The 25,196-nt window shown below is 37.1% G+C and overlaps 2 protein-coding genes across 9 annotated transcripts in view; one reads left to right on the plus strand and one right to left on the minus strand.

Annotated features, from left to right (window-relative positions):
- Positions 1-3,708, plus strand: part of FYB2 (FYN binding protein 2) — a 116,476-nt gene extending 112,768 nt beyond the window's left edge. The window contains exons 18-20 of one of the 2 annotated variants that reach the window (XR_011436334.1): positions 1,873-2,029; positions 2,139-2,172; positions 2,507-3,127. Coding sequence is in view for 1 of the 2 variants with exons in the window: in XM_070259876.1 (XP_070115977.1) it covers positions 1,873-2,029; positions 2,139-2,172; positions 2,507-2,528 (213 nt within the window). In the remaining variant the exon portion in view is untranslated. Of the gene's footprint in view, positions 1-1,872; positions 2,030-2,138; positions 2,173-2,506 lie in introns of both variants that reach the window. The other variant, XM_070259876.1, reaches the window with a different exon arrangement.
- Positions 3,709-6,674: 2,966 nt separating this feature from the next.
- Positions 6,675-25,196, minus strand: part of PRKAA2 (protein kinase AMP-activated catalytic subunit alpha 2) — a 76,680-nt gene continuing 58,158 nt past the window's right edge. For 5 of the 7 annotated variants that reach the window (XM_070245298.1, XM_070245309.1, XM_070245316.1 and 2 more), the window contains 4 exons: positions 24,856-25,080; positions 17,214-17,718; positions 15,610-15,736; positions 6,675-14,342 (listed from right to left, as the gene is read on the minus strand). In XM_070245298.1, coding sequence (XP_070101399.1) covers positions 14,104-14,342; positions 15,610-15,736; positions 17,214-17,718; positions 24,856-25,080 — 1,096 coding nt within the window. In that variant the 3' untranslated portion in view covers positions 6,675-14,103. 7 annotated transcript variants of the gene reach the window in all.

Genomic DNA, 25,196 nt, shown 5'->3' on the forward strand with positions numbered 1-25,196 from the left:
CTTCACATTCATGTGCAGAGCAGAATAAGACTACCTAACACTTTGTAAACATCCAAAAATGTTTTTGGGCTGGAACTAAAACAAGAATGCACACGGATTCCTCATAATCACTAAGAACTCCTGCTCGGACCAAAGCCAATTAAGGTCGCTATATCTAGAAATTGTGACATGAAATTATTTACTGCAAACTGTGATGTTATTTGATTAGGTGAAGAGCAAGTGTGTAACAATTACTTGTTGAAAAGACTCTACATTCTGTTTAGTGCTTTTCTCCCCCATCTTGTCTGTGACTGTCTCATATGGGACAGAAACTCCCATTCTCACACACGTATGAGTCCATTCTTCCTAATTACCTGTGGTGGGTTTCCTTGATATATCATTAGAAAAACTATGCCATTTCAATAATTTTTATTCAGCTCAAATCATAAAAATTGGGTACCTCATACGTGCCACATGTTGAGCATACAAGCATGAATAAAAGTTTCACTTTCATTTTACAAGGTGTGTTTATTAAATGTTACAATAAGAGTACATACAAAGTGCAATTAAAATAGTAAATTATACATAGCAGTCATGAAAGTCTTCATGCAAAGTGGTTAAGAGAAAAAAGAGTATTTCAGGCAGAGAAAACAGCATGAGCAATGGCAGGGAAATATGAAAGGTACATGGTATACTCAGGGTTATCATAGAGCTTGATGTGGCTTCAATAAAGGGGACAGAGATAAGGGCATGGGGAATGACCGTATGCCAAGCACCTTGAATGTCAAGCTAAGAAATGTGAATCTTCTATATAAAAAGGAAGGTGACCTAATCAGACTTGTGTTTTGGGAAATCACTGTGTCTTCACAGTGAACAAGGGTCTGGTAAGGTAAGATCAGCCAGGAAGCTATTACTTTTTAGGCAAACGAAAAATCTATTTTATGGCTCAGATCCCATCTGCTATAGAGTGATCTTGTAATTTATCACCAAATTCAACACTTCCGAGAGTGGAAGGAGGCACACCTGATCGTAATAAGTGCTTGTAAACAGCGACATTAGCTATAGAGACTGTCCTGAGCAAAGGGAGAAGTTTGGCCACCCTAATTTGGTGAGACAGACATCTGTAAATATAAGTTACATATTCTGGAACTATTTTCTTCCAGTCAATAGATTTCAGTACTTTAGAAGGTAACGTGTCTTCAGATCCAGAGGCCGCTTAGTTTATCACACAGGAAAAACTCCCCTGAGGTCAGAAATTGATTTCATCATCAGTTTTTTCACAAATGCCTATCTCTGACGACAAAAGGAGAGTGGGACTTGGTCCCTACACTCCATTCCTACTACTTTAAAATGTGTGTGCTACAGCTAGGTATAAGAATATATACGCCCACCCTGAGAGGAAGGCGGAGAAGAGTGCTGTCTAGCAAGGCCAGGTATGCAAGAGCATCATAAATGCACGCACTACACAAACAGGTTTTTCTCTTTCCTTCTTTATTCTTTTTTTAACTTCTCCTTTCCTGGGTTTGGTGGTAACTTTATTACGGGAACAGTTAACATACCATCCACGTTACTTAATTTGTACCCATGTTAAACCCTTCTCATCCAGAACTCATTCTAGTACAATTAGATAACTGGTACGAAAACACGTTAAAATATGATTGTACCAAACAAATTTATGATTGTGGTATTTTACTATTATTTCCTTAAATAACTCTCCTTTCACTGAATATTTTGCCATTATCTTCTATTCCCTTAGATGTTATCTAACTGATCAATATCTAGCATGTTCGGTTTACTTTGAGGTTACTATATTACGTCCTCCATTAATTTTGTCATAACGAAAAAGAATAAAAACTATGCAAGCACAGTCTGATTAGTAACTTCTTGTTTCAGTATGACAAAGAGATCACTGTCATCAACACAGCAGTGGCATGTAGCAATAATTCAAGAAATGGAATATTTGATTTGCCAATAACCCCTGGAGAAGAGCTGGAAGTCATTGATATCACTGAAGAAAATCTAGTGATATGTCGCAATTCGAAAGGCAAATGTAAGTTATTGGCTTATCATCCACAAAATTTCAAGCAGTTTTAAAAAAAAATCTCAAAGAATCATCTCTATAACTTTCAGATTAGTAATAATGATTTTTGTTTCTATAGATGGATACGTGCTAATTGAACATCTAGATTTCAAGTAAGTGGTTTGATTTTATAATTCAAATCAGGAATTCTAAATACTTAATACATTGTTGTGTACATTAGTCTCAAGGAAAGACTACTGAATTTAAATTCAGGAAAAGTTTTGAAAATTAGATATGCAACACCCTATTCTATAAGGATTACTTTGGAAGAGACTTTCTTATTGTGTCTCCTGAGAATGTTATCAAACATCTCTACAGAGCATATTTATAAACATTTTAAAGGAGCATAAAAATATTAAACTGGATAAGAAATCCCCCAGGAATCTCTTACTCACTATTCCACTGGACTATAGTTTACAATGTATTTACATTTTTCTTTTTTCTCAGGCATCAATGTTGGTCACCTTAGGAAGATGGAGATCGATGGTTTGGGCTGCCCAAGTGAGAACTAGTTCTGAGATCTTAGCCCTGCCTCCCATCAGTTTCAGTTTACACGTCAAATTGAGGTGGCAGAATCTGTGGAAACTTCCCTTAGGAATTTAGAAGAGAAAAAGAAAAACACTTCCTCCACATTGAGATGTTGCTTTTACTCCTAAATGGTTACTCCAATGTCTATTTCAGTATCTGTTTCACTGCTGGCTCAAGAGGATGTGAGCAGCGTGTTAGCATTTGAACACTTGTTAATGAGCCACATGCACAGTGAGAAACCATGCCTTTGGCACCTAGTCAGCTGTGCAGATGGCTAGTTTGCTTCTAACATTAGTACACAAGTGTTTATAATTTCTAGAAGATGTTGTATGTTTAAATTCGGTGTAATTTAATTCTGAAAAGTAAATAGTATAACCAAAGTCTAACCTTAAAATAATGATGTGTCTTTGTACTTTGTCATAAAACCAAAATCAGACAAATACTGCTCAAAATTGGTTTCTTTTGTAAATAGTATTCTGAAAATGTATTCCTAAATTCACCCAATATCATTTTAAGAAGTATCTAAATATATTTAACAAAGTTTAAATAATATATATGCTGTATCAGTTTAATATATCCTCTTGTCCACAAGAAAAATAGTTTTTGTCTATGCCTGAACAGCTATTCAAATAGAATTCATACGTATTTTTACTTACATGAAAGAAAAATAAAAGCCAAGCTATAATAATATTTTATTTTTTAAGGGATGTACACTGCCTTTTAAGCTTCTAGGCTCTTTTATCTTCTTTTCATGTTCCAAATGGCAGTGGCCAGGAAAGGCCAAGCTCCCTCTGGAAGACAGGAATCAAAAGTACTCCCAGAGTTGAGAAAGGGCACTAAGAAAGGAATGACACGCCTAGATCAAGAAAGGCTCTGCAGTTAAGGCGACCCTGAGGCTTGGTCTTTAAACACAAGGACCCCTGCTGGACACGGCACAGAGATGCACAAGCCGTGCTGTCTGGCGGGAACGGCAGGCGCTGGGGGGTGAGCTGGGGGCACAATGGGACAGATTTCACTTGGACCTTTTCCTCCAGAGAGTGGGGAGCATTCTAAGGTCTTAAGCAGGAAGGAATGCCAGATGTTTAGAGAGAAAAGAGAAAAAAACAATCACAGCAATATGGGTGATAGACTAGAGAAAGGAGTTGTTTTTGCAATATTCTAGGCAAAAGAGCATTAGACCTTAATATAAGACAGCGGCAATAGAAATATATAGTACAGGAGCCCCGTCAGAGGTATTACAGAGGTAAGGAAACAGAATGTCTTGGTGACTGATTAGAGGTGAGAGAGAATTAGGGAATGACTCCGAAATTGCTTTTTTGGGAGATGAGATTAAGGCAGGTAACAAAGCTTGGGAATATATATCTGCTGGGACCCCTCTGAATTTACTCAGTGAGAGGAAGGGCCATCAGGCAGCTGCAGCCCTGTCCCACACTCCAGGGCAGGACTTGTTACGCTGGGCCCTGGAGAGCACGAGAGTAAGTACGGCCTGTGGGCAAGGAGGTGAGTGAGAGAGAAAGGACAGGGCTATGCCGAGCAGAGACGTTTCATGCAATAACCCTGTCCAAAAGAAAATCGTAAACCATATATCACTCTCGCCACCTCACAAAAACATGAAGTATTTTCAATCCTAGAGTGGCAGAGGGACTAAACTTGAACCGGGACAGGTCTGCCCACGCACTCTCCATCTCATCGCAAGGGCGGATGAGGAACGCCTTCTCGTTCTACTTCCATGACTCAGCTCTGAGCCTCAATTTCCTCATCAGTAAAACAGGGCTAGTAACACACTCACCTGGTCTACTTCACAGGCTTGTTCTCAGGCTGTAATGTATTAATATAAATAAGTGTCTAAACCCTTAATACACAATACTGTCAAAGTGCTGTTATTTTAGTACCTGGCCTTTTCTGAAGTTGGAAAATGCTGAAAACAAAAATGTTTTTGAAATTCAAATCTTACGACTTGAAAGAATGGCTAGGATGTAATAATTAATTTTACATTCATATATTTAATAGGTTTTTAAAACTGAACATTCTTCTATGTTTTTAAAGTATAAACCATTTGGCCTAATATAAACTAGTACCTAATTGCTATTATTGACACGGAGTATATTTTTAGGAAAAATAACTGCTTCTATCCATACTCAAGGTGGTTGTTTCCATTTCACTGTCAGCCACATTTCTTCCATTGTTTAAATCATAGCATTGAAACCAAATTTCTCACACTATTGATCTGCAAGCTTCTTTAAAGTAAACACTATAACTAAGACTTCAGTGATGTCCCAAGCAGATGTCATCTATCTCCTAGAAATCCTAATCTAGCATAAAGTTTCAATGGAAAGACTGAGGTTCTATCTCACTTTTAATTTTACATAAAAAGGTATCAGTGAAGATAACAACATTCTGTCAGATGAAAGACAGCATGCAGAGGTACTTGACCCTAACAGAGGCTGACGCTGGCCCATCAAATCCATCTGCAGGCTGGGCCACCACAGCAACCTGCTAACAGGCACCAATAAAATGTTCCCGTCCTTTTTCTGAGTGCCGCTTGGCATTCCAAGATAACATGGGATTCTCTTGACCAGCCCCTCTCCTGCACATCTTTAGAACTTTTAAAATGCTAGATTCTAGGGGTAAGAATAGGAAAAGAAAACAAAATGAGGATATAATAAGAAACCCCAAAGAAGTGATTACTTCTGGGTAACAGGGTTAGGACGACTTTTTTTCAGCTTCTTCAAACTTCCTGTACTTTTTAAATTTCCTTCAGTAAGCATGCATTACCTATGCAATTTAGGAAATAAAGGAAAAATGTTTTAACTAATAAACAAATCCATTCTTCTCTTTAAAGTTTGCATAAAGCAAATTAAAATCTTTACTTCTGTATCTTGACTTTGATGTGTGTTGTTCTGTTTTCTTTTGTTTTGTTTTTTGAGGAAGATTAGCCCTGATCTAACATCTCCCGCCAATCCTCCTCTTTTTGCTGAGGAAGACTGGCCCTGAGCTAACATCCGTGCCCATCTTCCTCTACTTTATATGTGGGACGCCTACCACAGCATGACTTGACAGGAGGTGCCATGTTCGCACCCAGGATGCGAACCAGCGAACCCCGGGGCACCAAAGCTGACCGTGCGCACTTAACCGCTGCGCCACGGGGCCGGCCCCTGATGTGTTTTTAAGGAAGGCTAGAGTACAATGCTTTTCAAAAAGTTGCTTTTACATATGTAAATATGGAAGGTGACCATTATCGGTACGTAAGATCACACCTACGTTGCTTCTCTAACCTCAGCAGGCTTTAGTATAAAATTCTGTTGTTAGCCTGAGATCTTCTAGGCCTTTCCCTCCTTATTCTACGGCTGTGGTAAGGAGAATTTGACCTCTGTGATCTTCATGCCCTGGTATTACACCTGTAAATATGTGACTTGGCAAAAGGGACTTTACAGATGAAATTAAGGTTGCTAACCATATGAAGCCTATTTAATCGCATGGGCCCTTAAAATCAGAAGAGGAAGGCAGAAGAGGCAGTCAGCCAGTCAGAGAGAGGGAGTGGAAGAAGAGGCAGGACACATCTGTAGCATGAGCCCCCTGTTGCTGGCTTTGAAGACGAAGGGAGCCGTTGGCTAGGGAATGATGGTGGCCTCTAGAAGCTTCAAATGACCCCTAGCCAAGAGCCAGAAAGGAAATGGGACCTTAGTCCCACAGCAGCACCATGGAACTGAATTGTGCAAACCACCTGAATGAGCCTTGAAACAGATTCTCTCCCAGAGCCCAGCCCCACCAAAGCTTGGGGTTTCAGCCTTGAGTGACCTGAAACAGAAACAGCAGCTAAGCCTACCAAACTTCTGACTTACGAAAGTGTAAGATGATAAATTTATGTTGTCACTAAATTTGTAGTAATTTGTTACAGCAGCAATAGAAAACTAATACAATGGCTGAAGTTGGAAACTACAATTTACAACAAAGATGACCAAAGTGGACAGAGAGGGTAGACAATCTCCAAGGAACCACGGCAGTCTCTTCCTGCAACAGCTTTCCGTGTAACTATTCACTGGCATGCAGAATATGAGGCTAATGACTGAACAGAAACAACAACAGCTTTCAAATGAACCAGAGACTTTAATGTGATTTTGTGAAAAAAGCTTATAAGCAATCAGATAGGCTGCTTTTCTCTTCTGTGTTTGTCACCTATGCGTTTGCACAGTGCAAATATGAACTGGGGAGAACCTGTGACTACGAAACGCTGTGTAATCCAAGAAGACAGCTTCACCGGTGTTACTGGAAGACAAATCCTGCCCACTGGCCATTTCACACTCACGAAAAACACGGAACAAACAAAACTGAAATTTGAATCTATGGTTATTAAAACTGCGAAAAAGCACTGGGAGTCTGGTCTTTTTTTTCTTCCTTCCCGAGACAAAATATAAAAAGCAATCACAATTTCAACAGTTTAAAAAAAAATTAATAGATTTTAAAATTTTAATTTAATCAAGTGCTCAATGGGTTAATGTATCAGCCTACGGGATTTTTTTTCTTTTTCAAACATGGGCTAGAAAGAATAAATGCAGGATGTTCATGAAAAAAATTTGAATAATTAATATCTGACCTTACATTTTCTTATGATTGTCATGGACATGACCTAGTGATTGTCAACTTTCAGTTTTATTTGTTGCACTCAAGATTCAATGTATGATATTTAGGCATACATGATAAAGAACACAAGCATTCTTCCTACAACATTAAGGTTACTACACTTAGAGTTCACAGTTTTACCACAATTTACATTAAATACTCAAAACATTGTACAACCATCAATATTTGTGAATAGTCTTGAGAAAAAGCTGTATTTTGGTACATTAAGGCAGCTTCAGCCCACATTTTAGGAAGTTCTGAATATTTGTTGCAATAAAAGACAACTTTAATATCTGAATATTCAGTGTTTTCAAGAAACTTTAAGTCACTCAAAATAAGAATAGCATAATTTGTGAAAGTGTCGTCTTACACATTTTTACCACTATATTCTTACCACATAAAACTTACCTAAAATCAAGATACACGTCTTATCAGTATCAAAGATAGCTATTTTAAAAAGAAAGGAAGGGATTTACATTAAATATGAGGATGATAAACCCTGTATTTAAACAAGGGCCTTCAAAGAGCTTCTCACACACGTCTGTGAGGTAGGTCATTACCCACGTTTTGCAGATGAGAGAACTGAATGAGGTTACGTGACTTGCTGCCCACCGCAGCCGAGCTGAGAATCAATTCCAAATGAGGTTTTCATCTTTGCTCTGCATTGTTTCTTTCCTTTATAAACTTTTTAAAGGGTTGCAATATAAAGATTGTTATTAATTGCATTCATTTTAAAAACCTGTGCAGGAAGGCAGCCAAACTTTGACCAAGTCGGCTTAACAAGGAAGCAACAGAGCAGAAACAGAAGCATCGTCTAGCGGGTGACGCGGACGCAACAGGGGAGGGCTGGCCACAGGGGCCTCCAACAACAGGTGGAGCCAACAGCGTGACCGCGAGTGGAGGGCAGACTTAAGGAAAAATGAGAGGAATCAGGGAGAAGGAAAATACAGTTCAAATAAGTTTTTTACTAATTATTACTGTTCCTGTAAATTAAAAGAAGGCACAATTAAGGTGTTTTTATTTTTTTAGACCAGTGGATCTGTCTCTCTTTTCCATTTTAGGAAAATGTTATCTGTCTAGAAAAATGGCCTGCCTTTATAACAAAACTTACTTAAAATGGACTTTCAGCTGTGAAAAATGCATGCTTAAATTAGCAGCAAAAAATTAACTATGCGGTTTTCCTTGGCTAGAATGTTCCTACTTCTCCTTGAAATTTTAAATCGACACAAAGTAGCAAACCCCGAATAAAAAAAACCCAAAACATTGTATGAACCTTGTCAAAATTCTATTTATGTTCAAAACAGTTTTCATGCTAGGATATTCTACAAATACTTTTTTTCCTGGAAAGGGTGCTCTACTCTAGGATTTCCTATTAATTGCACTTTAAATGTAACTCAAATTTATCTACCCTGCTTGTCCACATAATCATGAGCTACTTCCATGAAATCTAAACTGCTTTACATATAAACAAGAGTTACCAAGAGTCACACCCACAGCCACAGCTGCAAACGGGATTGCTACGCAAGGCTGGCAGTAAACATTAACACTGCCTCACAAAACACACACAGGCCCACAGTCTGGTAACTTCCAGACCCAGCCTGATTCCTATCAGGTTATGGCTGAAAAAGTTTAATTAAAACTCAACCCAGTCTGGACTGTGGGTCCTGTTCTCTATGCTGTTACTGTTCAGTGGCATCAAATGCATCATAACTGTATGTGGGAAAGGCTAGTAAGGATGCCAGCAACTTGTTTAAATAAGATTTATATAATTTTTAAAGCTCATCAAACATAAATTACATTTCAAAGTTTCATAAGGGAGACTATCAAGCTGATAATAGGTAGTTCGTGAATAGAAATATACTCTATGAAAATAGTGTTTTATCTTCTAATAGGCACACAAAACAAAAAATTATCAATCTGTATATGAAATTTAGATAAGCCTAATTCATATAATAGTCAAACACTATGATAATTTAAGATAGGGGCTGGGACTAATTTTACTTTTTAAAAAAGATTGTGCTATAAGAATCATGTAAATAAAATTACAGGAAGAATCGTGTCCTAAAAAGTTTCTTCAGTATTTTTTAAGCACCCTCAATAACTTAGAAGTACTTATAAAAATCAATATGCTAATCATAAATACTTCAGATAATTACACTTAGTACAATCAACTGGTTCAAATAATTAAACTAAGAAATATTCAGTTAAGACTACTTTATGTCACTCTAAGACTTAAAAGCAATACATCTATGTTTATTTTTATTACTCAACTACCCAGATGTTTCAGTGATTCAGACAATCCTCCCCAGAGGAAGCTGGCATATAAAGAGCAGGGGCCATCGGTGAATACTTGTATGGCATTAAAGCTTTACGAAGAGCTTTCTGGTCCTGCTTCCTCATCTGGAAAATGGTTACCTCACAAGGTTACTGCAAAGGATCAAATAAGTGAGTAGATATGGAAGATTTCTGGATCTAAACATCACTATAAAACGTGTCGAACACTTCCACCACTCCACATTAGTAATGTTTTGCTTTACACCAAGTGTACACGATGTGTTAACATGTTTGGTTTTCTGGATGATTTTTGCCATTTGTATTTCAGAGGGCAGCTATATTTAGAAAAATATTCAAGTATATATCTTCAAAATGCATCACCAAACAAATATAGAACATTCACACTATAGAAAAACTCTAAATATATAAAAAGTGAACACTAATACAAATCATATGAGAAGACAGAACTTTAAAGCTCAAAGGTACTTCAGAGGTCTTTTCATCTGTCCCTCCCATTTTAGAGGTCACAAAAGTGAGGCCCAGCATAGCATGTGACTTACCAACAGATTGCACATATCCCTCATCCAGAATTTTTAATAAAGTAGAATCTCTGAGAACTATTATTCAAATAAATTACTCCTATTTTAAAAGTCACAGAGTGACAAGACAACCAAGTAAAGAAATGCTAGATTGAAAAGGTGGGGGGGTCTTTAAAAACAGACAAAACTGAGAACCTGTCTAGCATTTAGATACTGAGATTTCACAACTATTAATAGGATTTACATGATTAACCAGTGAAGAGAGAAAGATGCAGTGTCTGTGGGTGGCACGTTCCAAGCTTCTTAAATAAAAGGTACAGTGCTCATATTAACTCAGTATACTGTACATTAAGAGAGGCTACAGATAAATCCAAATAGGCAAATAATCTGTAACAATTGTCTATAATTATTTTCTCAGTTATGTCTCATCTAATACTTAAAATCAACTTGTATTCCCTGAGTACAAACTGGCCAGGGAATAAGAGAAAGTGAACCCAGAATTATGTAACTATTATGGAAAACCTATTTGCGGAAAATGGAGAATTTCTGTATGACATAGAGCCAATTCTCTGACATAGAAATACTATTATTTCTGATTAATTTAGGCTCCTGGATTCTCTTTATAGATGGCTAGTATCAAGGAATGCAAGTACTAGAGATTACAGAAGTGTCCCTTAAAAGTTTGTTGATCAAAATAAAAAGCCAACTTGTAACAGTTCTCTCCCTCCATATTCATTTTGAGATGTTGTTTGTTCCTATGTTAAAGGATAACAGGGATTAAATCTAAATACGGCGTCTATAGGAAAGTATTTAGAAAATGTTCACCGACTATACATTTTGAAAGTAAGAACCAATGATATTGACTCATTACTCACAGAGCCATAAGCATGAGTCACCAGTCTTAGTCCTTTTTCACAAGTAATCTTGTTTAAGGTTGCTCAGTTATCCAGTCAATACAAAAAAGAATCAGTTTTGCTCCCAAACTACACCACAACCTGATTACAAAGATCCAGGTGCTATGAAATAAGTTACACACATATAAAATTCTACTTAGTCCAGCATTCGCTCAAGATAAAAATGCCCACAGGTTAAAACGAAATTATTCTGATTTTGAACTAGATTCTCTCCAACAAATGAGAAAGGAAAAGGAAAGCTTAATTGTATTCTTAAGTACCCTAATTATGACAACCCGGACCAAAAATTTTTCTAAAATAGTATTTGCCAAATTTGCCAAAATTGCTTTTCCCCAGGGGATAATAAGTGTAAAAAGATGGTCAACTCGGGCAAAGCAGTTTCAATAGTTTTCTTTTGTTTTCACAGAAGGACTTGTCAAAGTCTTTAGTGCTCATTTCCATTGTCATCCTCAAGCAGGAGTAGCCTGTAACGTTTTCCAATTTGTTCAATGGAATCACCTGTCTGCAGAGCATCTGACAGGACCCAGGCTGGGAAAGGCTGCTGGAGAATCACATGGAGTCCATTCCATGAGAGAGCTACGCCTTATAACAGCAGCTCTCCTGCAGAATCTTAACCGGAAGGAACTGTTCCTACCCCAGGTCTATATGCCACATCTGACCTCCACAATTAACCAGTTTTCAAGACTGAAATGTGGGAATTTAGCAACTGATTCTTTCCCTCAAAAAGCATCCTATGACCACGTGCTGCCCCAGTGTGCCAGCGAGCCTCCTGAATCCTCTCTCCACAACCAGTCACTGCACCACCCACACCCACACAACCGCTGTGCTCGGAACCGTTCAGCACACGACAACCACAACCGTGACCCCTGGTCCTCCGAAAATTCAACAGATGACGATCAAACTGTAGATATTCATAAATACTAGCAAGAATGAGAAAATAGTCAATAATCTTTTTAACTCTCAAAAAACACGATAATCATCCATATAGAGTAATTTTGATATGAATAAGTTTCTAACATCTGATTTACTAGACTAATGAAGCTAAAACACCACTGGATTCCTTCCTGCTGTTTCTCCGCCTTCAAAATTATGAGGGATTCTGTTAAGGTATAAGGAATCAGATAAGCTCCTTATTTCTAAAGTCATCGCATTCATGGCCACGCAAATATTATGATGTGGTCTTGTTTTGCCCAAAAGAGGTATTTACGCATTCTGAGAGGCCAAAATGGTGCCAGGTCTACACTGCACATCACACTAACACAGCAGGACTGCTTATCCCTATAAAAATAATCAGAAAAAGTACCTTTTGGTGCCACTAGATGGCAATCTTTCAAAGGTTTAAACTTAAAACATCTTAACTGCAACCCCACCCTCCTTCCCAAATTGGCAAACAAGGATTCCTTTTATTTTGATATTAAGAAGTCAGACATAAAAAGTTATTTAACACTATTTTTTAAAGGTTCTACAAAACAATATGATGTGACACACTGCAAACTCCTAACTCAAAATTTAAAGACAGACATGCCTGTCTTCCATAAACAGAGAAGAAACGTGGCCTAATATTCTCAGTTGCTTCTTGGTAGAAAACATCATTTTTGGCAATGAGAACCTATCAAGGCATAGCCACTTTCCGTTTTCAAGAGCTTAATCTTTTTTTTTCCTAGGGTAAGTCAGGTGAATGGGATTGTTAATTATAACATATTAAAACAAATAAATAATAATTAGATAAACTACAATTAATTTAAAAATTACTTTTACTAAAAATATAATCAATGAGCTATTATTTACTCTGCTGTATATAGGTTGTTTCTGTTAATAGTAAAGAAAAACAAAAAAACTGTTTGGTTTTCCTTTAAAAGCACTGGTGTGTGAATATATGTATATATGTAAACACACATATATTTATTCAAGAGAGGATTTTTTAAATGTCTAAGGCTTCCCTGCCTAACAGGTTCAACAGTGAAGGTCACAGCCTATCAAGCTTTGGAAGTATACACAAGCCCCTAGGGCCAGAAGAGTGTTTTCAAAACAGATGGCTAGCAACCAAGATAGAGAACAAAGAAATCGAACCAGAAAAGATTTAAAAGTTAAGTCAACAGCCACCAAGGATCAAACAATAAACAAAGACAATGGTGACTGGGGAAGGTGAGGGAGTGGCTGACTACAACAAACTTTAGATGAAGAATTAGCATTGTGGGAGGGAAACTCTCAAACACACACACACACACACACACTCCCTCCCCAACCCCCCCCCCCAAATAAGAGATCAAAGATAAGAGATCTCTTTTAAGGGACTATGATATTTTGCTTTGTTTCATTTCACTGTCTATTTTATCACACCTGATAAAGTACAAAAATAAATAGAGCCAAAAAGAATTTGAGAAAGGTAGGTTTTGAAGGCATGTTTCAAAACGATAAAAGTTTATGAAAAAGACAAAAGTTGTTGCAATTCCAGATGTTCCAATACTGAGAAGAACCTTGAGGGCTCTTAATATAAATATATTATTCAGGGAACTCTCAAGATAAATCCTCTAGTTGGTTACAGCTGTTTCTAAGGAACCTGGAATTACGGTTACCTGTTCCAGGAGCCTAGCCCTTCTGTGGAACGCTGGGCAGTATCTGCAAAAACTACTAGAAGAACTTGGCTTCTGGAATTTTGGGGGCAGGCTTTTAAGATTTCAACATTCAAATACTACCTTACTAATAATGGTTCTTTCATTTTTTAATCTTCTTGTACAAGAGAAATGGGTGCATAAACACAGCTTAAAGCCTGCTGAACTTTAGGAAGTAAACTGGATTACCTCAACTAAACAGTCAAGCAAGACGGTCCTGCCAATACCCTTTGATTGAGATGGTTCACCAGTGAGGGCATATTAATCATCTGTAGTGCACTCACAATTTTAAATTAACAGTCATCTTCACTGATGTTCACCTATTAAAGATATGCTTATGTGAATTTATCACAGGAAAAATAGAATTACAGATTTCTACAGGTAAATAAAATGTCAGACTTTTGTTTTCAGTAATTTCAATGGCATTGAGTGTCCCCTGGAGACATTCACGTCTCTCACCCAGTATTGCAGAGCATGTGATATCCATAAGTAAAATAATAATTTAAAGAATATATCTGATTTTCACAGTGCAATAACAGAAAGATAGAGAAAGATCATCAACGGGCTAAAGTAGTGATCAGACTGGCACACATTTCAAAGAAATCCATGGTGTGACTGCCTAAGCGAGGTGGAGCTGAGGACAAGGTGCTTCCCGTCCAGGAGCCAGTGAGAGAGCCAGACAACGAATGGCTCTCCGCAGTTACAGAATCTAAACTCGATCTTGGTCTGTGTAAGCCAGCAGCAGAACAGGAACGCTGAGGTGTTGAGGAACCAGACCTCTGCTCCACCACCTCATCTGAAATGGACAAAAGAAGAGCCGTTTATAAGAAACATGTACTTGCTCGAGCCCTTCCTATGAAGATGCTATATTCAGAAAACTAAGTAAGTAAATGCATCTGAGCAAGGACAGCTTAATAATGAACATCCTGTTTCAGTGTTTTAGAAGCAGAGGTGGCAACACCTCCTCACTCCCACAATTATAACAGACACCACTAATCAATCAGAAGACTTCCAAATAGCCAAAATGTGACCCTGAAATCCTTCTCAACATAGTCTTCGGCGTTAATCTTGAAACCAAACTGATACCCCTGCATTTGAAGAAAGTACATCCTTAGAGGCTTATTTTCTTGCAGCCTACTGACAAAAAATTATTAAGATAAAAACAAGCTACCATCACACAGTAGTTTCTGAACCTTCGGTACACACTGCAATTGTCTGGTAGAAGAGGCAAGGAAAATGTTGTTAAAAATGCAGATTTCCAGTTTCCCAGGACGCATCTCCAGAGATTCTGATTTGGTAGATCTGGGGTAGCTCCCAAGAATCTGCATTTTAATAAGAACTCTGGGTAATTCTGGTGAAGGTGGTCTGGGGACCATATAAACACTACTAGAGTTAATGGTAGATAAAGAATAAAATTTCAATGCTCTGTTTAAACAACTTCCCTGACTCTGAATTCAGTTCCATTCTTGTTCTACTCTTCTCCTGAGCCTTGGTTTATGCTGTTTTGATCCCACGTGGGCCTCTAAATGGAACAAGCACATCTGCTTCACCCAGGTTTGACTCTTGGCACACATGGTGTACTGGGACACAACCAGCTCCCCTGACTCCTTTGGCTCCTGGATGGCCCTGGGCACAGAAATCCAACTTAAATCCCAGGAGAGGTCTATGTGGTCACCTTGGCCACCCGGATGAGGTAAGCTGGTGAAAGGGAAGTCTAGGTATCAGAAGGCCAACAGTGAAGAACTCTGAGAAAGAACCTGACACGTCAGCTAATTTTAGGCAAAAGCTACTTCCTACTGTTCCTCACTTTTGCTCCACAGCCAACATTTCCAATGACCTTTTCAGGCCAAAAGGAAGCACTTCTTTTGGAGAGGTGCTGGATTAGAAATATTCCACACGTCTCTTCAATCATTTTCATTTCACTCACATTTTTAGTTAAGTCCAGATTACTTAAAAACCAGTATAGAAAACCTACCCACCACAGCTTTGAGATGATTTTAACATCTTGCCAACTAGTGCCAAGTTTTCTCTTCTCAGAGCTCATGCCTGCACAGCTTCCTTACCATCAATGCTTTTAAAGTCCAAAAGATAGCTTCTATTGTCAACCAGGTAAAGTTGTAAGCTCATTTTCACATAATTGCCAGTCACTGGATTTTTTCTTCTTACACGAAGATGGTATGCATTCACTACCTAAAACAGGAAATCTTCTTTAAGGAAAATGTTAAAAAAACAAACTACATCACAATGCTATAAACTATTATGACCTCAATAAAATAAATAAATGAATAAATAACAAACTACGAAATATCTCTCTTTTTATTCTTATTACAAAGAATACCAAAACAAATAACTGACAGAGGTGGGGTAGAGAAATAATTCCGAATGATCTTTTTGTTTTTATACTACATTGTAGTTTACTATTTATTTAATCTCCACTAACAGTACTGTTTGTGTACAGCAATTAAAATTTAAAGAGAACTCAGAGATTATGTAGAGTCTAGCCATCATTCTAGACATGCATCCACCTTAAAACAATAAGAATTCTGGTTGCTCAGCCTCAGCTTGAATACTTAACCTGTGAATATGGAGTAGAAGGAATAAACTGGAACTAAGATGTTAATGGTTTGCAGCAGGCACTGTCACAGGTACTGTCACAAAATTTAAGCATCACAATAAGCCTGTGAGGAAGAGATTATCTGCCTTTTGAAGAGAAGGAAACTGCAGCTCAGATAAAAATGATTCTGGGTTTTCAAAACATGTATCGAATTAGTTCCAAAAATTTTTCAGTAAGGAATGTTAAAGACATTAACATCTCTTTTTTAACTAACTAAATAAAACTGCTTCAGAAAAAGGAGGTCTGTTTTTTTAACGATTTTAAGGAAATATTATTTTGTTTATTCATTTCATGTACAAATAAATGAAAATGACTGATTCACTCAAACATGTCAAATGAATATTTACATGGTATACATGAACATTTTTCTTCTTCCTTTAAAAATACATTCGGTCCTCAAGAAAGAAACGAGTGAAAGTGATATTTGAAATGAAAAAATACTTTCCCCCCACACATACACAAATAGAATAAAAATGAATTTGAGCACTAATTAAAAAAAGCAAAATGTGAGCTAAGAAAAACATATCTAAGGAGATTAAAAGCACCAGCCAAATAAGACAGATTATCTCAACTTAGAGAAAAGTATTTGTTGACTGAAGAAATATGTCCTGATGGTATAATTACTAGCTGCTACAGCTACTAGCAAAAAGAAAAAAAAAGCCCTCTCCAAAAAAAGAGAGAGAAAAGTAAAAACATACTACCTTTGAAGACGCATGACTTTTTATTGCTATAATACATGCTGAGACAGGTGACTTCAAGTTGACTACTTTTTGTTTCTCAGCCAAAAATGCTATTCTGTAATTCAAAAATATGTAGGCTCCCAACATGAACAGCTCCTCATACTTACAGACATTTATTTGTTCTGATCTGAATGCACATGATATTTTATTGAAAAGAATGGGCTTTATCATCCAGAAGCATCAACACCAGCTTTCACATCTAAACCAAAAACAACTTTTTTATTGACCTCAGTACTCAACTCAGAGGCTCAGAGCAGCTTACTATATAGAAAAATGGTGTCTACAAATGATCTTAAATACTATAATTTCCTACCTTCCATTCAAAATCCAGCTGTTTCATAGCTCGGTAAACTTCAGCCATAATGTCATACGGTTTGCTCTGACTTCGGATTCCAAGATGCCACTTGGCTTTTTTCACAGCTAAAGATTTGGGTTTAGTTGTATTCAGTGCATCCAATGGACATCTTGCTTTAGGGCTGTCTGCTATAAGAGGTGGCATCCTTTCTGGATGAGGTTTCAGGCCTGGGGGAATATGCATGGTACTATCATCCATAAAAGAACCAGTTGGGGGACTCGAGGCGAGGTAGAACTCACTGGCTTGGTTCATTATTCTCCGATTGTCAATGATAAGATGATAAGCCACTGCAAGCTGGTCTTGAGGGTCACCACTATATAAACTGTTCATTACTTCTGATTCTGTACACTCAAATTTTTCACACACTTCTTTCACAGCCTCATCATCAATGACGTTAGCATCATAGGAGGGGTCCTCAGGAAATAAGTAAGTGGGCAAATCTTGTTTAAACCATTCATGCTCTCTAGGAAAAATACCACAATACACTATGGTAAGAACATGCTTCGGCAAGTCCCAAATAATTTAGACATGAGGCAATAGAATACAACAGAATCGGAAAGCCCTAGTCTCTAGCCACTTACTAGCTTTGTGACCCTGGGTAAGTTAACTAACCCATACCCTTGAATAACTATAGTTATTCAGACTTGGGTGTTTGGCGGACATTTTCTCAAAAATAAAAAAAATGAGCCTATCACTTCAAAGAAAAACCTGGAAGTATTTGTTGCCAATGATAAAATTCAAGCTTTCAAGCAAAATTTTAGAATTTTGTATAATTTGTATCTGCCTCCATGAATTTGACAGCTTCTTAATACTTGAAGACTTTTCTGATAACTTTATAGTGATGATAATAATGAATATAATTTTTGATAATGGATAATGAAATGTGTCATTTGCAAAATCTGTCTAACTCAATAACCCAATATTTTCCAAACGACCTATACATGATGTTACAGAATGATACATGGGTAAAAGTTCCACCGAAAATGCAAAACAGACCAGCGGATTTTGTTGTAATAAAGCACAAAAGTTCAGATATGTTTCCTGATTTGATACTGCAACTAACACGTTAAGTGTTGGTTTAATATCAAACAAGAGGGGCTGGCCCGGTGGCACAGTGGTTAAGTTTGCACATTCCGCTTCTCGGCGGCCCGGTGTTCACCGGTTCGGATCCCGGGTGTGGAGATGGCGCCACTTGGCAAAAGGCATGCTGTGGTAGGCGTCCCACATATAAAGTAGAGGAAGATGGGCATGAATGTTAGCTCAGGGCCAGTCCTCCTCAGTAAAAAAGAGGAGGATTGGCAGCAGTTAGCTCAGGGCTAATCTTCCTCAAAAAAACAAAAATATATATCAAAGAAGAATATCCATAACTATCTGAACGGCTATTAAAATGTTCCTCCTTTTTCAACCACTCATCTGAGTGAGGCCAGATTTTCTTTATGGACTTCAATTAATACAACATATTGCAACAGAGTGAAAGAAGTAGATATGAGAATCTAGCTGCTGTCTTTGATTAAGCCAAATACTAAGAGGATTTGAAAAATGTAAAATAATGCCACTCTTATCACCACTTTTGTTTTTTTGGAAAATAAAGATTTTTTCATAAAAGATAGGTTATTTAGATTAACACTTAGGTTTATTGCTATTTTTAAGTGAATTAAATATTTTTAAATTTCTCAGCTTTAATTTCTAGTATGGTAAATACTAATAGACATCACCTGCATTAAAAACAAAACAAACAAGACACAGCTCTTTGGAGTCCTCAATTTTAAGACTGTAAAGTGGTACTAAAACCAAAAAGTTTGAGAGCTAGTCTCCTAAATCTTATTTTCTCACAGCTATAGGCCTTTGCACACGATGTTACTATTACCATCCTGGAACATCCCACCCGTTTTCAACTGACTAACACGTACTATTCCTTCAAGACCAGGAAGCACTGCTACGTGGCAGAACTGGGCAGCCCCTAACTGCATTCACATCAACATATATTTTGCCTGAATGCTTTCTACTGACTAATTAATTAGTTTATGAATATTTACTAAGGACACAATATGGCAAAAAGACACACTCCTTCTGCTCCTATATTCCAGCTGGATATAGATTAAACAAATACTTGCAAAAATAAATATATAGTTACAAATATACAAATATAGAAAATCCTGTGATAAAGACTGTGAGTGAAGAGCCTGGGGTAAAATGAGAGAATATAATTCAGAATGGGAGGTGGATGATTAGGGAAGCCACTCTGAGTAATGTGTAAGCAGATACCAGAATGACTATAAGTCAGATAAGCAAAGAGTTGGAAACAGGTATTTCCGGCAAAAGAAACAATATATGCAAAGGCTCTAAGAACAGAAAAAGTTTTGCCATGTTCAAGGAACTGAACTGATGCCAATAGCATGAAAGCATGAGTTACAGGCTGCAGTGGCAACACCTATCAGATATTTCTGACAGCTGTAGGCTATAAGAAAGGTTTTAGAATTTGAATGTACGGTTGATGAAAATCACTGAGACTTTAAAGAGACAGGGGTGACATGATCTAAATCGCAGTCTATAAAGATTATTCTGCTTGTGATACAGAAATTGAATTGAAAAAGTAAAAATAATAATAATAACAATGACACTAGTGCAATAGCAAGTGAGAAATGATGGTGTGCCAGGCCCTGAGGAGACACACAAAGAAGAGACTTCCACAGCTTCTAGTGGATCTTTCTATTATAACATTCATACTTTCTCACAGTTACTGATTTTTTCTTAATCTTTCCCACTAAACTGGGAGCTCCTTGAAACAGTGACCATGCTTTATTTAGGGGTACTCCAGTACCCAGTACAGAGAAAACGCTCAATAAACGCAGAAAAAATAAATGATAAATAGACATGTGAAGTATGAAGACAAAAATGAATTCATTAATATGTTTATTTGCTATATCATGATAATAAGCACCTAAGAGATGTTTAGGTAATGGCTGATGGATATTAATTTTTTCAAAAGAAATATTAGAAGATAAATTTTGTTACATCTGATATTTTAAAAATATCAGTGACAAATAGGGGAGACGAGCACTTTTGAATGAACTTCAAAACTTCACTCTTCTATAAAAGCAATGAGTACTAGCAAAAATTGTCAAAATCAACTTGTTAAGAACTCTGGAAATTAACCAAAGGCTTGCAACAATCTAAGGAGTACTTATTCAAGAAAAATGCCTGAGTCTCGGTAAGAACAGCAAGATTTGTAATATTTTAAGTTGCCCCATATCTATCTCCCTTTCCTCATTTCTGTGGTAGCCTTGAAAACCAACAGCTTCACGATCATGGTAGCCCAGAAAACCAGCAGCCTAGCAACCACCCGGGGGGAGATGGGGACACAGGTTCAGAGTTCTCCAGAAGTCCTATCCCCAGGAGAAGTGCCATTATTTGACACGTCTGGCTGTTTCTTGGAAACCTCTGCTCACAAGTCTTGTCCTTATCTGACTCAACTCACACTTCCCTTACTGCCAACAGCCTTCCCTCCAGGACATTTGTCAAAACAACCAATGGCAAGGGTCTAACATCCCAGCTGCCTAAAGCAGCAAAAAGAGTTGGAGCAAATAAGCAGCTGACCAAAAGACTTACCAGGAAAAGTCAGGGAATAAGAGTTCCATGGGGGTCTTTGAAATACTCTGATATATTCCTGGGACTCAAGAAGGCCACACACATATGCAGAGCTGTGTGCATGCCCAAGAAAGGCCTTAATTTCTGATCACTGGCTGACTTTGAGGCTCTGCGCTAGCAAGAAGTGAAGACTAAGGCAGAGTTATGAACTTCTCACTGGAGCACTGAAGACATACTCCCAACATGCATACACAGCTCCTCAGCAAGGGCCGGCAGACTTATTAGATCAATGCACTTAAGGAAAGCTCTGTCTAGTAATTAGCTGACCATTACCTAACCAAGCAAAGACTTCAGTGGCCACCCACAACAAAGAATAGACTTTATGGAACTGAATCAGTAAAATCACTAAGCAAACAAACAAGAGCAACAACAATATACAACAATTACAAACTCTAGGCATATACCCAGGAGAAATGAAAACATACAACCATATAAAAACTTGTACATCAACACTGATAGCAACACTATTCATAAGGGCCAAAAAGTGTAAACAACTCAGATATCCATTAACTGATGAATGGATAAACAAAACGTAGTATATCCATACAACGGAATATTTTTCAAGCACAAAAAGAATGAAGTACTGATAGATGCTACACTATGAAAGAACCTCGAAAATATTATGCTAAGTGAAAGAAGCCAGACTCAAAAGGCCACATACTGTATGATTCCACTTTTATGAAATGTCCAGAATAGGCAAATCCATAAAGAGAGAAAGCAGATTAGTGGTTGCCAGGGCTAAAAGGAAGAGGAAAAGGATAATGATTAATAATGCGTATAGAGTTTCTTTCGGGGATGATGAAAACGTTCTGGAATTAGATAGTGGTGATGATTGTACAACTCTGTGAATATACTAAAAACCACTGAATTACATAATTTAAAGGGGAAGTTTATGTTATGTGAATTATATCGATAAAATAAACATTTAAAAAATAATAAATAGGGAAATAACCTAAATTTTCATTTCTAATTCATTAGATAAAGGACCATAATTATTTACAATAACAAAACTGCCAATTAAAAAGCCATACTTCCAGCTTTTGATTTTCAGGAGTCAGTTTCTGAATTAACTCTACAAAGGCAAGCAGTAACCAGGATGTTTATGACGATCTGCCTGAGACAAAATCAATTCATTCCCATGGGTTACAACACAGCCACTAGAAATTATGTCTTTCTATCACCACTACCTGACACCTGATTTTGATATATGACTTAAGATTAAATGAGTTATGAAGACTACCAATCGCATTTTAGAAACTTCACAATGTTCCTAAACTTCTTTAAGTGCAGCTACAAGGTTCTTATATTTTCACTTAAACATTAATAGCTAACATTGTGTGCTGGACATTGTGCTAAGAGCTTTAATTATATTAGGATGAATATTTGCAGTTTCTGGTATTCAACTGTTTTTTAGACCTACAGAAATAGTAAATTCAAATGGTTCAACCTACGACTATCCTCTCAACAAATCTACTATATATGATGTAACTAAAGCACAAAGAGAGGAAGCAATATGTTGACAGTAAACAGAAGAACTCAGGATTCATATTTAGGGGGAATTTATGGTATGTGAATTATATCAGTTCACAACTGAACTTCAGACCCTTCACTTTCAGCCACAACAACATTAACAGTAATACTGAATTACGGCACTCGGGAGAACACAAAGATGTGACTTTCACGAAGACAACGTCTGTCTCACCTCCCACTATATTCTCAGCACCTAGCACAGGACCTTGCACAGAGCAGATGCGAAATAAATATTTGTTCAATAAATAAAAGCAAAAATGATTAACTGAACAAATTAATATTGAGATATATTTTCTAACCTCCATTGGCTTACCAGATTATAGCAAACATAAGATCTGTACAGAAGTCACTATAAGACAGGATGTGGTGGCATAACAGAAATATAAAATATTATGGTATTTGGAGGAAGGATGCATGTCAGAGAACTGGTGTAGCAATTTACATTAGTGGAAATAGCATAGGTTTTGAATTCAGGCAATTTCTGAGTTAAGCTTCACTTCTGCCTCTTATTAGTTGCATAATTTTCAACAAACAGATTTATTCAACACAATTCATATAAAGTACACAAGGCCTAGCATATATTAATATTTGGTCCCTAATTTAAAGGAACTTAAAATTTAATAACGTAAGCAAATACATAAATGAATCATAACAGAATCTTTCTAAGTTTCAGTTTCATGGTTTGGAAAATGAAAATAATAGCTACCTATTCTCAGTGTAATAAAATAAATCAAGTATCTACCAAAATGCCTGGTATATAATAATTGTTCAATAATTTGTAATTCTTTCCCTGTTGAGCTATATTTTATTGAATCAAGAATTCCCAAACATTAGAAAACTGAATATGGGTAAATTAAAAAATGAATTCAAATTCAAGTTTTATATTATTTTAAGTACAGAGACGAATGCCACTATTCTATACCACCTACACATGCGTAAATTAACTCATCCTGGTTGAATTTTATTTACATTTTTCTCCTAAAGCCCGTAAATTTACAAACAACTGTTTGAAAATAACAGACTCAGTACTTTTACTATTCTAAATCATACATTTAGAATAAACATACGTTGACAGAAATAGGTGCAAGTACATATATCAGCATATCTAATTTTCTTTCTAAGGAAAAGCAAATAAAGTGAACTATTTATTCTAAAGAACCGAGAACACAAGAGGTTTTTTTCCTGCTAAGTTCCTTTCCATAACTAAATCTGGTGTTAATTTACAATTTTACATTTTTATGTCTGAGGCCTGAACATGGAAGAAAGGCTGGGGGAAGAAAAGAGAATGCAAGAGGCATCAGCTCTCGCCTGCAAGACTGGCAGCAGTCACATAAACAACTGCCTCAGTCAGCACTAAATATTCCAAGAGTTACAGATCTCTGCACAGTCATTCTGGCTTATGAAGAGAGGGGAAGGATTCTGGAACGATGTCAAAAGAATGTGTTTGTAAATAAATACCTGATAAAGTGTTAGGTAAGAACAAAAAGCCCTCTAAGAAACATGACATGATAAGTAAAAAGTGGAAGGCAATGAATCACCCTGGCTTGTGTGCACTACATAAAGATCATATTCACAGTAACACAGCAACTGCACTTTCAAGGTTTCTCACATAACAAGAAAGCCCTCACAGCAAACCCACTAGCAGCTATTTTTGGATTCAAAATCTTAGCAACAATTTTTATGCTTTATTTCACCAACCATATGTAAACTACACAAATCTCACCCTGTTTTCCATCTGAAATTTGTTCAAATACTTTTTGAGCATATACTATATTCCTAGGTCTTCTAACACTATATATACAAAAATGAGTAAGACAGTTTCCCTCCGCCTTTGTAGTCACAATTTAAGAGAGGAGAAAGACACACTGAGAAACAGCTGGACACAAAATGAGAATGAAAGAATAAAAGCATGAACAAAATGTGGAAATCAGAGAAGTGGAAGCAACATTGCCTAGGGGAGCCAGAAGTGAGTTCACAAGGGAGGTGATATGTGAGCAGAATTTTAAAGGATGAATGGAAATCTAATAGGTCAAAAAAGTCAGAAAAGGCATCAGAGGCAAAGGGAATAATATAAACAAAGACATGAAGGCATAAAATACATGTCATGTTTGAGGAACAAGGAAACCCCAACGTGGCTGTTGCATTGGTACAAGGGGTGCGGTGGCAAGTGCAGGCCATAAACTGCAGGAGGACGATGGCCTCCCTCTGAGGGGCCTCGCGTGCTTGCTACCGAAGCTAAAAAGCTCTGGAAACAATCTGAAATATTTACAAGATGAGTGACATGATCAGATTTGTGTAATAAGGAATGTAAAATTCATATGAAGTAAAGTGTTACAGAGCCTAGCATAAAGCAGGTACTCAATTAGTGGTACTATTATTAATACCAGAATATGTAGATAACAGTAACAAAAAGAATATTCACCTTATGTCTTTGATAGTTGCTCGTTTCAGGGGGTCAACCTGCAGCATATGCATCAGGAGAGTGGCAACAGAACGATTGAGATATTCTGGGATATAAAAAACACCCCCTCGGATCTTCTTAAACAACGTAGGTACATGCTCATCATCAAATGGGAGGGTGCCACAAAGAAGAGCATACAAAATCACACCACAGCTCCAGATATCAACTTCTGGACCTGCATACAATCTAAGAAAGATGACAACACAAATATGAAATGCAAGTGTCATTTTTTCTCATCTATACATACCCTGTTTCTACATACACATACAGTATAGATCAGTATATGTCGCTTTCCAAGGTCT

The sequence above is a fragment of the Equus caballus genome, chromosome 2 (genome assembly GCF_041296265.1).
Source record: "Equus caballus isolate H_3958 breed thoroughbred chromosome 2, TB-T2T, whole genome shotgun sequence".
NCBI lineage: Eukaryota > Metazoa > Chordata > Mammalia > Perissodactyla > Equidae > Equus > Equus caballus.